General features: G+C 41.2%; 7 protein-coding genes across 7 annotated transcripts; 4 read left to right on the top strand and 3 right to left on the bottom strand.

Moving 5' to 3' along the window:
* Positions 1-360: 360 nt before the first annotated feature.
* On the top strand, positions 361-1,734 carry AW171_hschr42126 (glycoside hydrolase family 76 protein; the record flags this gene model as incomplete). The annotated part of the gene is made up of 1 exon (XM_018132185.1): positions 361-1,734. The coding sequence occupies one exon, from the start codon at positions 361-363 to the stop codon at positions 1,732-1,734; it is 1,374 nt and encodes a 457-aa protein (XP_017987237.1).
* Positions 1,735-2,280: 546 nt separating this feature from the next.
* RAX1 (Rax1p) lies at positions 2,281-3,651 on the top strand (the record flags this gene model as incomplete). Its single annotated transcript, XM_018132186.1, has 1 exon — positions 2,281-3,651. The coding sequence occupies one exon, from the start codon at positions 2,281-2,283 to the stop codon at positions 3,649-3,651; it is 1,371 nt and encodes a 456-aa protein (XP_017987236.1).
* A 418-nt stretch (positions 3,652-4,069) lies between these two features.
* On the bottom strand, positions 4,070-5,932 carry AW171_hschr42124 (HDL505Wp; the record flags this gene model as incomplete). The annotated part of the gene is made up of 1 exon (XM_018132187.1): positions 4,070-5,932. The coding sequence occupies one exon, from the start codon at positions 5,930-5,932 to the stop codon at positions 4,070-4,072; it is 1,863 nt and encodes a 620-aa protein (XP_017987235.1).
* Positions 5,933-6,437: 505 nt separating this feature from the next.
* AW171_hschr42123 (HDL506Cp) lies at positions 6,438-10,409 on the top strand (the record flags this gene model as incomplete). Its single annotated transcript, XM_018132188.1, has 1 exon — positions 6,438-10,409. One exon carries the CDS (start codon positions 6,438-6,440, stop codon positions 10,407-10,409), a length of 3,972 nt encoding a protein of 1,323 aa, XP_017987234.1.
* A 336-nt stretch (positions 10,410-10,745) lies between these two features.
* ISW2 (DNA translocase) lies at positions 10,746-13,819 on the top strand (the record flags this gene model as incomplete). The annotated part of the gene is made up of 2 exons (XM_018132189.1): positions 10,746-10,763; positions 10,841-13,819. The coding sequence occupies 2 exons, from the start codon at positions 10,746-10,748 to the stop codon at positions 13,817-13,819; spliced, it is 2,997 nt and encodes a 998-aa protein (XP_017987233.1).
* A 251-nt stretch (positions 13,820-14,070) lies between these two features.
* Positions 14,071-15,486, bottom strand: RNT1 (ribonuclease III; the record flags this gene model as incomplete). The annotated part of the gene is made up of 1 exon (XM_018132190.1): positions 14,071-15,486. One exon carries the CDS (start codon positions 15,484-15,486, stop codon positions 14,071-14,073), a length of 1,416 nt encoding a protein of 471 aa, XP_017987232.1.
* Positions 15,487-15,821: 335 nt separating this feature from the next.
* CUS1 (U2 snRNP complex subunit CUS1) lies at positions 15,822-17,228 on the bottom strand (the record flags this gene model as incomplete). The annotated part of the gene is made up of 1 exon (XM_018132191.1): positions 15,822-17,228. One exon carries the CDS (start codon positions 17,226-17,228, stop codon positions 15,822-15,824), a length of 1,407 nt encoding a protein of 468 aa, XP_017987231.1.
* Positions 17,229-17,370: the final 142 nt, after the last annotated feature.

Here is a 17,370-nt window from a genome sequence, read left to right as displayed (position 1 = left end):
AAGACCGAACATTCTGTTATGAATTTGTTACTCTTCTCTCCCAAGTCAGTAATTGAGATGCCATAGCTTGTTATCATTTATGGGCTGTGCTTTACTACGATGATATCAGTGGCTAAGTCATACTAGATGAGACTCATTCGTACTATTATTCCGTGAGTAATTGAGCGTCACATGATTAGTGAAGTTTTACATCGCGTCTCTCCATGATTCAAAGATGCTATATTACATGTTTAAGTTTAAAGAATAGAGACTCTGGTGGATGTTTAAATATTTGTGATATTGAATAGTCATTTAATATACGGCAGTCTGATTCTAATTATTGACTCATTCATTCATTTTATTCTAAGAGCCAACGCCTTAATGTCTTCCGTGCATCAGGCCCTAACTTGGGTATTTTTAATAGGTATACGATTCTGCCATGGGATTACGCTCGATATAAGTTCACGAGAATCCATATGTGCTGCCACAGATATTATTCAAAACGACATAATGGATTATTATTGGGGTAGTGAATATGGAGGCGTGGTGGGAATGTTCGTTTATCCTTATTACTGGTGGGAAGCAGGGTTGGTTTTTGGTGGAATGCTTGAAAATTGGTATTTGTGTGATAATACAAAATATGAGCAGCTTTTACACGACTGTTTAATTGCTCAATCTGGTACCAATTACGATTTTATTCCTTCCAATCAATCCTTAACCGAGGGTAACGATGACCAGGGTATCTGGGGATTATTTGTGATGGACGTGGTAGAGCGAAACTTTCCAGACGCTACAGAAGAAGGCGTACCGGGGTGGCTTGCAATGATACAGGCGGTCTATAACACTATGTGGTTACGTTGGGATACGGAACACTGCGGGGGCGGTTTACGATGGCAGATTTTCGCATACAATATTGGATATGATTATAAGAATTCAATCGCCAATGGGTGTCTCTTTCTGATAGCTGCGCGACTTGGCCGATACACTGGTCAACAGGAGTATTTGGACACAGCAGAAAAAGTATTTCAGTGGCTGGTTGATATAAATTTCTTCCAGTTTAATGACCCTATTCTTATTATGGATGGTGCCCATGTCACCAATAACTGTACCGCTTTAAAAGGCCCACAGTGGTCATATAACCATGGGATCATCCTCGCGGGCTGCGCAGTCATGTACAACGTCACGGGATCTGAAGTATGGCGAGAACGTGTTGATAAGATCCTCCAAAGTGCGAAGTACTTCTTCTTCTTCCAGGATGTAATGTACGAGAGTGCATGTCAGGGAAGTAAAATAGGATGCAACAACGATCAACGAGCATTCAAGAGTGTTCTTTCACGTATGCTCGCTTTGACATCTGTTCTCGCACCGTTTACGCGTGATCAGATCATGCCTTTGCTACAAGCTTCAGCAACGTCAGCAGCTGCGTCGTGTGCAGGCGGTCCATCAGGCTCCTATTGTGGCCTCGACTGGCATCGTGCCGAATTCGATGGTATTTATGGACTTGGTGAACAAATCAGTGCTTTAGATGTTATTCAGAGCCTACTAATCCACACAAAGCCTGCTCCACATACAGCTAACGAGGGTGGCTCAAGTAAAGGTGATCCTGAAGCTGGTAAGAATTACACAACTAGCAGCAGTGTCTTAGTATTCGAAGACGCTCCCATAATCGAACAAAATGAACGCATTATCGCAGCGTCCATAACAGCAGGCGTTCTAGGTATGATCCTGGGCACTGGAATATGGATGATGTTTTAATAACAGTGCACTAACTTAGCAGCATTGGGTATAAGCGTTCTGTTCGTATACTATGATCGACTTTAATGTTTAAGAAACCGTATAAAACGAGAACACCTCGAATCGCCCAATTAATCTAATATCTACATGGGATGTAGCTAACCATGTTTCACTAGTACTAAATAAAGGTAACGGTATTTTTAGCAACAAAAGCAATAGATAGGAGCTTAAAACTGCTGGCTATCACCAGCAACGTTTGTTATCTCAGCAGCTGAAGAATAGGCTTGAACAATGGTCCGGGGTGCTGGTTGTCAATAGTCACTCGGCGGCAAATCTGATTAAGGAACCGTGATTACATCAGCAAGCAACCAGCCATCTCGTAAAAGATGACCCTGCTTTGTGGCATTGCGTCACGTGACGGAAACTGATAGAGAACAGTAAACAAAACTGTGAAATTAAGAGCTGGTATCTCCGCTTTTTGAGGACGGTATATATGGTTATTGCAACCTATTGCTAAAATCACTCAGGGAGCATTGACGGATCTGAGTTCCCACACATCTCATAGCTATGGAGACAGAAGAGATAAGGCTGCAGTCGGAAAGGTTACCGACTTTGTATGAAGTTCTAAACAACCAGACGGCCACACCGGTGGATTCTTGGTCATTCTACACATTCTTATACCAGTACCCAGGTGCGTTAAATTACATGGACTTTTGGATCGATGTAATGGCGCATTTAAGGCTTTGCAAACAGTATGTGAAGGGAATAAGGGAATCTATGTTTCTGGAAGTGGAAGAGCATCAGAAAAACCTCGATAGCATCAATGACACGAAAGAATTTTTCGATAACATGGACAGCTGCAGTAATAGTAGCAGCAATACTAGTAAACGTTCCAGAGCGGGAAACAGGAATACTTCTACTAGTAGGCAAAGTGCCACTAGTATGTTGTTGTTGGAAGCGTTATTGAACGAGGGGTATTTGGATTACCATGATAATATTAGGGTCAGTCAGTTTTTGAAAAGCGAGACTGGCTCTGAGAGCATTTCACAAGTGATGGAATCACTGTTTGCTACTTCAAATCAAGAGCAGCGGATGCTGGGCCAAATACAGGGCACTACAGATAACAAACGTCTTTCTGTCATATTGGATGACTATTTAGTAAAACATATGGATGATACTCAAAAGCCCAAAATTACGTCAAAACAATTAATTGCAAGCTCAAATGCTATTGTTGACAGATACTTAGTGTTGGATGATAGCTTGACTCTGGGAAGGCCATTGTTTAATATTCCGGAACACATGAGAATGGAAGCAATCTCTTTGGTTAAAGATGAACAAAGATATGATCCTGATGTGTTTGAACCGCTCAAGATTCTAGCATTTCAGTTTTTGGAAATTTACTGTTTTCCCAAATTCTTGTCGTCAGTTGCTTTGCACAATTTGCAGGATAGTATTACTCTGTCTTCAAGCTTCAGCGGCTCCCCATATTCACAATGTACAACACTTTCGCGAGTAGCAACCGGCTTTGTATTTTGGGGGATCGGATTTTGGATTGGCTACATATTAATATTTCTAAACTACTCTAGAAACATCCGGGTTGTAACATTGGCACCTTTCTTCTTAGGAAGTTATTACATCATTTGTGGTATTTACCACTTGGATATTATATACACATTGTTTGGTGTCACCCAAACTCTGGTACCGCCTCCTAAGCTTGAAGAGCCAGAATTAGGTTATGAGAAACCCAAACCAACGCGATCGGCAGAAATTCCCTTTTTTCTCGCTATGCTAGGAGCAAGAAATAGACTTGCGAAAGTCAGACATCCCTTTGTATTATCCATAATGCGGAAACGTGCTTGGTGGTGTTTATTTTTGGTTCTGTTTTTTACTGCTATTTTAACCGCAATATTTTCAGGTGTTCCATCTACCAGATTATAGAAGGTTGCCGTCGCCATTATTTGTTTGAGAGATAATAATGTTACAGAACTCAATAACTATACTCAAACTTTTGGCACTGAACTTTTATAATTCCTGAATTGGAATTATTGGACTTTAATAAAACATTGAATAAACGATAATGCAAATGACCCTATAACTACTAACACGCAATATTGTCAACTACTACATCTTATTAGGTAGTGAAGGGAAATATCCGCTTCTTATCTATTATATGTAACCTAATTTTAATACTTAAATTTGACTGTCTTTGCCGTTTCCTTGTAGGTAGAATAAAAACCTTGAATCGAGCAGTCGCTTATAGAAAGGTACTATTAAATCTCTGTCTTAATGGTATATATACCGCATTGGTGTTGTACATCAATCGGTAAAAGTTATATTAAATTAATTCTTTTAATAATTATGCAGGACCATACGACATCCCGAACTTTGTCATATTATGGTTGATTTTAACGAGTCTTTCAAGTTGTGGATAATCTAGATCCATGCCATTGGCCCTCTGTAAAGCATGAACTCTTCGTTCAATTTCCAATAAGGCAGGTTTTGTCGTCCAGTTGGAATAGAACAACGATACAGCTAATACAGATAATTCTGACCACAATTCTTTCCTATCAAACCAGTACTTTATTAATGATACACTAGTGTATTTCCCAACGTCGGGCGCCGGTGGTCTTGCCAGATAAACTAGAAGCTCACTGTGGGGATTGGAGCTACTAAAGTCCTTCCTAATCGTCTTATTGGTTAAATAATGAAAGAGATACTTCAGAGCGTTAGCTTTATGGCGAGTAGATTCTTCCGGAAATACTGACTGAATGAACCTTGTTTTCATAGTAGGATTTAATACTATGGAAACACTTGGTAGAGGATTGCTGATGAATTGCTCGTAGTAATCAATGAATATCCTCTCAGTAGACAACACACACCGTAGCAGCGCTTGTACAGTTTTCATTCCCAGGCCGGCTGGTGGATTTAAAAATGAATAGTCTACTCGATCAACGGTGCGGATAGTTTTATTACGCCAGAAGCTTTTTATGGCGGAGTAATAACGAAAGATCGAGTCGTACATTATATAACAGAGAAGCAACTCATTGTCATTGTTTTCCTGAAGTCTGTCATAAAGAGTCCTTAATGGTAACATGAGCGACACAAAGTAGTTGAAAATACAGAGCTGATCCTCATTTAAGTTTTCAGGCAGCTTCATACGTTCTGTATCGAAAATATAACGCTTGTCGAATTCCCAATCGAGCCAAGCTTCGTATCCTTTATCAAGGTCAAGAAAATACTTCAGATTCTCAAAAGTATAATACTGCCATTCAGAGAAATAGAAAGTATCGCATCCCTCTTGAAAGTCATGGTCGTAGTACGAGCAGTTTTTGTCGGATAGGCAAAGTATTACTCCAGGCCAAGACACGAACGAAGAGAAAATGTCTCCTAACAAAGGCTCACTAATCGCATGTCGAAACATGATGAACGAAATGACGTCCAGAACGCGATCAGACGCATTGATACAAGGAGTTGGTGACAGTTCAGGGCAGTAATAGGGCTCTAAATCATCTGCAGTCAAAGAAATATCGATGTCGTTAATCACAAAACTTAACACACTTTCTTTCAACCGATATTTTTCCATCACCTCGTGGAAGATTTTAACCTTCTCCGGCATACTTTTAGGGTCTAACAATGGGATAAACCCCAACAATTGTCTATTCTCGGCCTTTAACGAATCATTAAGCCAAGTTTCGTAGGTTTCCCCTTCCACAGCACCAACCAGCAACCGCGGAACAAAATTCGCAAATATACAAACGTAACTGGCTCCCCCCTTTCCATCTCTCCACATATCTACGAGTATGTTAACGTAGTTAGCTCGTTCTGTATTCATCACCAGGTTCGCATCACAATAGTAGTACGCATCGCCAATATCACGGTTCAGATCTTGTAACGAAAGCATATCGAAAAGCTCATACTTCTTCGCTAGCACTCTCCATCCCTCGTGAAAATACACGTCGCATGGAAGCTTACCCTCAGCTATCAACCGGATTGTTAGAAACTGTATTTGTCGTTCCTGAATGAAATCCAAAAATTTGTTAGATTGCGCCAGGTTCCTGTTGTGCGCCTTCCCCGCCCCATTCACAAATACCACCAATCTATCGCAAGCACATTCTCTGGTTACCTCACCCTGCTCATCCACCTCTTCGCTATACCCATGATTTAAAGGCGTTGGATTTATATGTGGCGAAACATCAATCAAGCTATCAAAATACGTCATGTATTTGGAGACTGCAGAACGAATACCTAACGATTTAGCACTGGCAAGATTCTTATTTCACTAGCTTCTATATGAGAGTTTAATGTGAACATTCTTAAATTATCTAATGTGTCATTGCACCACGCCTAATTATTAAGCGTCGATCATTGTCATCACGCTATTTTATTCATGTGCAAACAAACTCAATGCTCAAAGAATGTAAAATTCAACAGCTTGGTCATGAATTGCTTCCTGCGAAGGAACACCATTAGAACATGACGTTCGGCCACGACAATTACCAAGATTGCTGCAAATACAATAGGGGCTCTCATCACCGTATTGTTAGAAGCTTTAACCCTATTAGGTGTTCCCTACGCGCTGCACAACAAAGGTCACATGCCGCAAGATCACGTGCGCATCACGTGGGATCACGTGCTTGGTAGCATTACATTAGTATACTTAAAAGAACGACGACTACAACAGAAGCACTACGACGTGTCACAGCAGGTTGTTCAAGGACTTTGGCATGCCTACTGATCAAGATAATGAATCAGCCGTAGATGTTTTTGGGAGATCGATCTCGTATCATCTTTCCCGTTGCGCTAGCGTGAATTTGGATGACACATTGGGTGACATTGACCCGTATGCCCAAGACTGGGAGTCTGGTTACTCCCCACTACACATATGTTTAATGTCGGGTCAGTATCATAAGGCATTTAGGATATATCATTACTGGCAATCGAAATCTGACATTGTTGATGTCATGCGGCGGGGATCGATCCTTGACCTTAAGGACAGAGAGGGTCTTACCCCTCTGAGGATGATGAAGGAGCTGCATGATTACTGGTCTCTGAAGAGACTGCCGTTGAGCATAACACCGAGATTTGGGAGTGTTGAGCCTTTGGTGGAGTGGTCGGACGATCGTTTGAAAAGGAAACCCTCGATCGAGACTCTGCGGGAGTGGTGCGCCTCGCGAGGTGCCAAGAGATGCTATACTTTTGGTCATAACGACCATTTCCAGCTAGGTACGGGGGATATCAAGGCTCGGAAGGAGTGGTTTGAAGTGCGGTTATCTAACGGAGACATGGGTCTGCGAATCCGTGACTGTCATATGAATAAACGCTACTCGATAGTGTTCGACATGGATAACGTTATGTATGTGTCAGGGGACTTTATACGTGGTGTCTCCGAAGGTACGAAGGTACGAAGCTTTCGGTTTGAAAGGCCTCCAGAAGCCTATAGTGTCGACAGTGTGGTGGCTGCATCTTCAAGTGATTTACACAATGTTGTAATCACGTCCTCTGGCGTTGTGTATTCATGGGGTAGCAATCAATATTACCAATTAGGGTATGATACGGATAGATCCTTATCCTTGACAAAGGATACCGTAAGATTGCCGCATAAATCCTCGTTGACGCTGGTATCTTGCTCGAATGTGCATTCAGCGGTAGCAACTGACCGAGGAACTGTGTATTTTTGGGGGCTAAACACCGGCCAAATGGCTACTCCTAAGCCTGCCACGCCTCCTAATTGCACTAATGGTTCGTTAAGCGGTTGGAAAACAGGCCGCATTGTGGAGTTCCAGATAGATGCTCACAAGCTGCAAAAAATAGTATGTTTAGAGCAGGCAACACTTATTTGGTCTGACAACTACAAGCTTTGTGTGCTAGCAGACTTTAAAAGGTATAAGTTCACTCTAACGAAGCCTAATGTGGGCGAAGAAGAGGGCGCGCGTGATATCTATAGGGTACCGCGTCCCGCCGACGAACATAAGGTGATTAAGATTGGCTGCCGAAACGCGTACGGTAATAACATGTGCATTTTGTACAACGATGGCTCGGTGGGCATACTTAGGGTGTCGGATACAAAGGGCATGTGGAGGAAATTAAAGCCTGTCCCTCATATCATGCCATACTGGACACCTAGGACATGGCTAGATCGCTGTGTGGATTTCGATGTTGGCGCTGCTGGTGAAATTATACTATGTACCACCAGTGGTGATGTCTTTGTATCTAAAGGTCCAGCTCAACAGTTCGAACTGAGAAAACCAAAGTTACCTGGTAGCAGATGCGTCGGCGTTAGCTGTGACGCATCTTTCAGCTCATTTTGTGTTATGGTGGATGAGTATGACCCTCCACCGCTTAACTTTTACGCAAATCCCATACACAGAGATCTAGGCAGATTCTCTCCACTGGCAGCAGTTGATGAAGGCTCCACATTCAAGCAAAGAAACAAATTATATGATAATTCGTATGTTATACGAAGGCCTCTTAGTTCGCAGCTTGTCGACGATGAGGAGCTATTATCTGAGAAAGAAAACTTGACTGTCAACAATAGGCTCTTCAATGTGGTTGAACCACCATGGAAAACAAAACCTAGAAAATCATACCCGAAATCACATAGTGATGAAATGGTGCCTGGCCTTATGAAAGATTATGATGTAGAGTTTATTGATAGAAAAGGTCAGGTAATCGGTCATTGTCACAAAATGTTATTATATTTGCGTTGCCCAGACTGGATAGAAAAAATTGTAGGAGAACTTCACACGGTAGGCAGGTCTTCAAAATCTGGTTTTAGCTTCACCTTGGACTGTGATCCGGAGTCTACTTCGTGGAAGATCATAGTGGATGCTGTATCGCAATTCTCCTCAGAAAACCTGCCCACTACATTACTTTACGCACTGCACATGCTATACTCTGGTGTAGAAAGAGATCCCATTATCGATACTCCTACTCTAGATGTTTCTGAATCAAGGTTATTAGTGAAAGATATCAGGGAAATTTCGTCAATTTTTTACCTCCGTTCTGATAACGAGCAATTGCCGAAATCAATCGAACTTCTCTACCGGCACAGCTCAACTTTTGGATCAGCAGCAAGCACGACTGGCGATAGCGAAGAACCCCCTGTACTTCTTGACCTGCCCATCAAGCCTGACTTAGAAATCCTTCTTGCAGATTCTGAAACCCCACTATATACGTTTTCCTTTATCCTGCGATGTAGGTCACCATATTTTGAGACCCTGCTCAGCGGACGCTGGGCATACGATAAACTGGATCTAACGAATACCAGGGCTCCAATTTTTGATGTCATCCTAAAGTATGCATTTGGATTACCATTCAGGCAACTGTTGGAAGGTCTTCATTTCGAGGACAGAGTTGAATTGATCAATGATATTTTTGAAGTTATTGAACTCGCTGACCTGTTTATGATGGACGAGCTTCAAAGCTATTTAGAGAGTGTTCTCGCAGCTCTTATTCAGGCTAACAATGTCATTCAGATTTGGATGAACGCAAATACCTACAATTGCCACGCACTATCGTATGCCTGCATATGCTTCCTTTATCACAACATAGAGCTGCTGTTTGCAGACCACAACCTGAATCTACTACACGAACATCTTTCACTAGACGACTGGGAGCGTTTTGAACGTATTACCGGCTCGCTTAGGTTTGGCAGCAACACCGCCAGTAATGTTGACTGGTATTCCAGTTATTCTACAAACAAGTGGATCGCGGAATTTAAGGGAAACCTCCCCAAATTCAACGAACAGTTTATGGATCCTTTACGTCCTTTTGAGGTTATTTCACATATCAAGAAGAAGAAGCCCAAGTCCAAGCCCAAGAAACAAGTAGGAAAGGCTAAGTCCTCGAACGGTCTTGAGACCGCTGCTTCTTCGCAAGATGCCCAGTCGCTTGTTCCCGTTCCTGCCAAACCAGCGGCTGCAACATCCAAACCAAGCTACAAGGAAAACATCGACCCCACTGGGACTGAAGGATTCATAACTGTTTCCAAAACTAGAAGAAGGTCCTACAAAGGTTCTTCTAATACCCAGCCGGTTACAATTCCGCTAAATATTCCCGCAAATACACACAATGTTGCAGTATTCGAAAAGATCCCTAAACAGGTGCCAGTCGTATCGGTTTCTGCGACATCTGGTGTAAACCCCACCCAATTTCCATCATTGAACTCTATAGCAGACGATCTTGACCATAAGAAAAGAGTGTCTACTTCGAGCTCTACATCTTTATTGTTCAAGAAATCCTCCCAAAGATCCCGCATCAAGCATAAAAAACTAGACTTTTCTGCTACCGAGGAGAAGCCAGCACCACCAGGTGTGCCATGGAAAACCCTCGCTTCTAAGACTACCTCCAAAGAAGGATCTTCCGCAAATGGTAAGTTCCCCGCATTGACGGAAGTGCTAAAGTCCGGAAATCCAACTTCAGAGATTATTGGCATCACTACTAAAGGACAGCAAGGTTCCATCAAGTCGTATCTCACCACACCTGCCCCATCTTCGAAACCAAGGACTCCAAAATCTCAGACAAAATCTAATGTCGGACCTACTATAGACTTCGCATTGTGGTGGGAACAAGAATCTGCTAAGGTACAGCAGCAAATTAAAGAGGAAGAGACGTACGAACGGCACCTGAAAATCCAATACGGCTATCTTGAACCAGCGAAGAAGGGAAAGGTCAAGTTCAAGAAGGTCGATTGGTAATCAAATCCCTTTAACTTTAAGCTGCCACAAAAACGTTAGAGTTAATTTTAGACATAGCAGCGCGTTACCCGCACTTAGTCTTGATAACGTAAGAGAGCTTCCATTTATTACATAATTTTCGAAGTACCCATCGTCGCGCTTCATTAAGTAAGGCAATAATACTGTCGAATAACACTCTTAAAATTTTTATTTTTACAAATATATTGACTTCCTTAATCTACTGAGGATGTTAATCAATTCAATCTTCTTCATTCCGCATACAAACTACTCACTTATATACATCTTTCCGTCTTTATATTTGTTGGTTTGTATTATACTTGAATTTAATTAAACCAAATGTCGCAATCGGTTAAAGTATGTTAAACATGATTCATTAGTTAGTAATATGAATTGGTTATAAATAATTGAAACTAACAATTATTTATTATTAGAAGGATTCAAGCTATTGGAAAGATAGGAAAAATGCTTTCATTTTGGATGTAGATTGTAAGGTTGCAAAAGAAAGAGACTATGAAGATACCTATACCAGATTCAAGTACCTGTTGGAACTTACTGATTTATTCAGGCATTTTATTGGTATGAGAGCTAAACATGATAAAAATATGCGTAAACTACTGAAGCAAATCGATGGTGAAGGTCGTGGTAAGAGCGGTAGAACGCTTAGACATAGAGAATCATCGAGGCACTATAGGAAAACTGAGAAAGAAGAAGACGAAGAATTAATGCAGGATGAGGAGAGTACCCTTCCTGATACAACCGTTATTACCGAATCGCCAAGTTATATTAAATCTGGTAAGCTGAGAGACTATCAGATATATGGACTGAATTGGCTAGTGTCCTTACATGGCAACAAATTATCAGGAATTTTGGCAGACGAGATGGGCCTCGGAAAGACTTTGCAAACAATTGCGTTTCTAGGATATTTAAGGTATGTGAAGGGCATAGAGGGGCCATACTTGGTTGTGGTACCCAAATCAACCCTGGATAATTGGCAGCGAGAATTTGCTAAGTGGACGCCAGAAGTGAATACCTTAGCGCTACAGGGCGACAAGGAGACTAGAGGAGCTATAATTGACGAAAGAATAATGAAATGTGATTTCGACGTTATAATAACCACTTATGAGATGGTAATAAAGGAGAAAAGTGCGTTGAAAAAGTTCGCGTGGCAGTATATCATTATTGATGAGGCACATAGGATTAAGAACGAGCAAAGTACCTTATCCCAGATTATCAGACTATTTTATTCGAAGAACAGATTGTTAATAACAGGTACTCCCTTACAAAACAACTTACACGAACTATGGGCACTGTTAAATTTCTTGTTACCGGATGTTTTTGGGGAGTCCGAAGTATTCGATGAGTGGTTTCAGCAGAATGAAAACGATCAAGATCAAGATGTCGTTGTTCAACAGCTACATGCCGTATTACAGCCCTTTTTACTGAGAAGATTGAAATCTGAGGTAGAGAAATCACTTCTACCAAAAATCGAGACCAATGTTTATGTTGGTATGTCAGATATGCAAATCCATTGGTACAAGTCATTGCTGGAAAAGGATATCGACGCTGTGAATGGAGCTGTTGGTAAAAGAGAAGGAAAGACGCGACTACTCAATATTGTTATGCAGCTCAGAAAGTGCTGTAACCACCCATACCTGTTCGAAGGAGCAGAGCCGGGCCCTCCCTTTACTACTGATGAACACTTAATATTTAACTCTGGAAAAATGATTATCCTTGACAAATTGTTGGAACGCAAGCATCAGCAAGGCTCTAGGGTACTTATTTTCAGCCAAATGTCGAGACTGTTGGACATATTGGAAGATTATTGCTATTTCCGAGGATATGAATATTGTCGGATTGATGGTTCCACATCTCACGAAGATCGTATTACTGCAATCGATGAATACAATGCCCCTCAGTCAGATAAGTTTATTTTTCTATTAACAACACGTGCTGGTGGTTTAGGTATCAACTTGGTTACAGCCGATACAGTGGTGTTGTACGATTCAGATTGGAATCCACAGGCGGATTTACAGGCCATGGACAGGGCACATAGAATTGGTCAAAAGAAGCAAGTCCATGTATATCGATTTGTTACTGAGAATGCTATTGAGGAAAAGGTCATAGAAAGGGCTGCTCAAAAGCTAAGACTTGATCAGTTGGTTATCCAACAGGGGATTGGTAAGAAAAGTGCCAGCTTGGGCAATACTAGTGATGAGCTCATTGATATGATTCAATTTGGTGCAAAAAACGTCTTCGAACATATATCCAAGACAGTGACTATGGATGAAGATATCGATGACATTTTAAAGAAAGGTGAACAAAAAACTAAGCAATTAAATGCAAGGTATGAAGCATTAGGTCTAGATGACCTTCAAAAGTTTAACGGGATGACGGATCAATCGAAGTATGACTGGAATGGCACAAACTTTGAGAAGAGAAAATCCAACGATAAAACACTAGATTGGATTAATCCGTCAAGAAGAGAAAGACGAAGAGATCAAACTTATTCAGTAGATGATTATTACAAAGAGATAATAGGCGGAGCATCTAGTAAAGGATCTACAAAGGGAGCTAATCAGCCAAGGATGCCTCGTCCGCCAAAGTTTGTTCAAGTTCAAGATTTCCAATTTCCGCCGCCGGAATTAAGTGTTCTACAGGAGAGAGAACAGTTGTCTTATAAGAAAAAAATCAATTATAAAGTATCCAGTTACGATCTGGGATCTGACGTGGAGGACGATGCGGATGGTGTTTCTGAACGAGTTTCTGCTGAGCAAGCCAAAATTGACGAATGTCCTGAATTCACCGAGGAGGACGAATTGGCCAAACAAAAACTGATTAAAGAAGCCTTCACCAACTGGACTAAGCGTGAATTCGTAACTTTTATAAGTGGATGTGCAAAATACGGGAGAAAGAACTACAAAGCAATAGCTAATACCCTTGAAAACAAAACTTTAAGCGAAGTTGAGAAGTACGGAAATGCTTTTTGGGATAGGTATACGGAAATTCAAGGATATGAGAAATATTTAAACACTATTGAGAACGGTGAGAAGAAGACTGAGAAATTGAGGCAACAGGAATTGTTGCTATGCATGAAGATATCGCAATGTGAGTCTCCATTACATGAAATGGTTATCCAATACCCTCCTAACAATGCGAGAAGAACATACAACTCTATTGAGGACAAATTTATTCTGCTTACAGTTAATAAATATGGCTTGTTTTATGAACATTTATATGAGAAATTAAAGCAGGATATTATGACTTCAAGTTTGTTTCACTTTGACTGGTTTATTAGGACAAGGACTGTCCATGATTTATCCAAAAGAGTTAACACATTGTTGACTATGATAACTAGAGAGTATGAGGGCCAAGATGTTAACAAGAGAAAAAGGAAGGCTAAAGAATTATAGGTTGGAATCTGCTGCATCAGATGATGGTTAACCAAGTTCACTTTAGCGCGGAAATATTACATTACTCTCGGACAGCATATAATTTCCTGAAACTGTAAATACTGCTACATTGCATATTAATGCGCTCAAATACTAGGTATTTCAAAACTCAAGGTATTCTTTAATGTAATGTAAAAATAGCTTTATAGAGAACCAAATGTATGATATTTAAAGTGTCTTCTTTTTATATGGTTAAATATCTTTTGCGGAGTTTAATGCTTAGAGTCGCTGTGGTCAACGCATTCTTTGATTACAGATTCCCCTCGTGGAATAGCTGCGCGCTCTGCAGCATACCTATCGACTAGTTCTTTGTTTGCCAACACCTCTTGTGCCGCTCTCATCCCAGCAATCTTAACGTTCTTACCTTTCCCGGACCCAAGCACTACATCATTTTTAACTCTGCATTCGACTATCGCGTAAGGATCATTCAAAGTTGGCCGATGTACAGGGTGATAATGCAGTTTTAATGCAGCATATCCTATTAGGGAATATAGAGTCTTCTTTGCGTTTATATCAACCTCTTCTGTATTTTCTAAAAATACGTCAGTTTCCATCTCTTCTTTAATGACGGGTTCAGCCAACTTCTCCAACCACTTCCTGACAGTTGGTAAGTTTTTCTTAGCGTCCTCCTCAATCAAACCTCCAATATATGCTTCAAAGACATCAGCACACAACTTTAGTTTGCAAGTTGTATTATCAGACGGTTGGTTGAAGGCTTCGACATTTGTCTTTAACATATTAGGTAGGCCATATAGAAACGACCACTCTTTTAATCTCTCATTATTAATAAGTTTCATCCGCAGCTGCGAAAGACGACCTTCGTTGAAGTTAGGAAATTTATTGTATACAATCATAGTCATAGTAGTATTCAGTATCGAATCACCGAGGAATTCCAAACGTTCATTATGTGCTTTTATCATTTCAGCTTCGGTCAAGTATAGTTTATCATTGATAATCGACCTGTGGGTAAACACTCGAGCCTTAATTATGGGGTTCTTAAGCTCAGGCAGTGGAGGCGGCCAGTTTTTGTTTGTAGATAAGGAAAGAATATTTGATGAGTTTGTACCAACTTCAGATGGAACATAATCATCCTCTCTGTCTTCGCCAGAAAGACGATCTACATCTTCAGCTTCCAGTATTGAAAATACAGGAGTTGGATCGGAAGCGGAAAATTTCGATTCGTATTCCTTCAATTCATCTATAATCGGTAATTTTCCTAGCAGATATAGCGTTTTCAGCTCGGCTGCGCATTTCAATTGATACCTTGAGAAACTTGGCAAAAATTCGGTGGGAGTCTTCTCATTATTAAAGTATGATAAGTAGGTCTTCAAATGCGGGGATAGTTTCAGAATACGGTCTAGTGAATCATTTAAAGTTGAAACAGCATGTTCTAATTGCAAAATTTGTGAATATTGGTACCCGGATCCCATCGATGAACCACCAGACTCCGATGACAGTGATAAGTAGCCTTCCTTACTATAAGCCCCGTCTTTCTCAGCTATGATACTTTTAGTAATACTAGCCTCAACAGGAGAATTGGTTAATGATAGAGTATTAACCTTCCTCTGCATTCTATTTCTAGGTGGCTTAGAAACTGAAGCTCCAGGAGATATACTTCGCATACCCATCCTAATATCCTTAGAATCCGATACGAGGACTATTTGTTGACCTTTAAAAAGCTGTATAAAAGGTAAACTGTAAGTTGCTCATAGGGATGAGCTAGTTTCCTGGCGTGCCAAAAAATTTGTTGTGTATTTAAATCGGCTGACATAATATACGTACAGACCAAGTCATTACATTAATAGGCTTTATGATGGCCTCGGATGCTACAACAGGCTCTAGATAACGAGAAAATCGCTGATTATATACGTATTAATATATAATTAACGTATAGTATGTTAAGAATTTATTTAAGTGCTATAAAGTACCTATGATGATAGAAAATGCTGAATACCTCGTAACTTTAAAACTTGAACTCTTCAACGTTATCGCTCTCCTTGGCCATTGCTATAGATTGCGCTCTTTTCGATGAAGTTTCTGATGAGTTGGGAGAAGGCCTCTTTCCCGGCAACAAGTAACCTTCACGAGAAGAGTACTGAGATGCGTGCTTTCTTTCTGGTAGAACAGTGTATAGCTGCGTCGGAGTAGTAACGTGATCGGGCTGTTCCGAGCTTGCGATGTTTATTTGATCCTTGGGGGTGTTATCAGTTTGAATCTGATCGTCAGATTTGGAGTTTTTCTCTACATGCTCGCCAATAAGAGTAGGCTGTGTTGGAAGATTTGCGTCAGCGGGGGATTGTTCTGAATCGTTCGACAGAAGTTGGCCAAAACGAGTTACGTCTGTTGTTTTTGTTTCGGGACGCCATTCTCCGTATATATCTCCTTTGGCGTTACTTATGTCCCAATTTATGCCTGCGACTTTCATTCCCGGATAACTAGGTGGTAGTCCTATGTCTTTCCATTTCTTGCACCAGGAGGGAAGTCGGCCCTCGTAGAGTCCTAATGCCTTGCGTATCTGTGCCGATAAGCGTCCAGGACGATATTTCCGACGCATGCTGGCCCACATAACCTCTTGTTCTAGATTTCGATTCTCATAGTACTGATCACCATACGGCAGAAGAAGGTCTGGCTTCCAGTTCCGGCCCAGCCTAAAAAACGTATCGTGAAGCTTGGAATAGTCAAGGTCTAGTTTTCCCAACCTCGGCCTAACTCTAGACCTTGCGTCCTTCTTAAGACTCGCATCGCCTTGGCCAGCGTCAGGCATCGAATTACGCATATCCTCAATATTTGTGAGCTTAATGATATCTGGCAGCTCAAAAGGCTTCTTCTCTAGTAACGAACGGCCAGAAAGGTATTCTCTTTTGGTCTGCCAATGACTTGGAACAGGCACTATATTCTTAGCAGATTTAATATTTGCAAGGAACCAAGGATCAGGAGCATCACAGTCATACCACTCTATCAGTTCTGGATGAGAGGTGACGCTTTTGAGTTCTGATAAGCTCGGTTTCTGGTATTTAGTCTTGGACTTTGAAGGTTGCTTCTCCTCAGGATCAGAATCCTCTTGTAAATCATATGTCTGTAAGGACACTGGGACTGGAGACTTTTTTAAAGTGCCATCTTTAGCCGTGCTATTCTCTGGGGGGGGAGCAAATTTAGCCAAAATCTGACTAAACTCAGCATCCAGTGGTCCGGGTGTAGCATTCTGACGTGTTACTGCAGTTTCAGCAGCATCGGCAGAGCTTGAAGATAGCTTTTTCGCCTTGAGAGACTCTATAAGAGCAACAAGCTCCGCTTTTCTATCTAAAGCATCTTTTGGTCTGTGTAACGTGGTCTTTCGACTCCTTTGGCGGAGTTTAGACTTCCTGGCCATGCGATCTAATGCTATTCTGCTGAATTATGAAGTATTGATGTCCTAACTTCTATGCTAATATGTACTTAAGCTATACTTGCGGCCGGGTAACGACCGCTAAATATGGCCGTCAAAGGACCTATTGGCCATTACCGGCCTCGTG

The sequence above is a fragment of the Eremothecium sinecaudum genome, chromosome IV (genome assembly GCF_001548555.1).
Source record: "Eremothecium sinecaudum strain ATCC 58844 chromosome IV, complete sequence".
Taxonomy (NCBI): Eukaryota; Fungi; Ascomycota; class Saccharomycetes; order Saccharomycetales; family Saccharomycetaceae; genus Eremothecium; species Eremothecium sinecaudum.
Note: the sequence above shows the minus strand (reverse complement) of the source record. Positions and strands in the feature narration are given on the sequence as shown.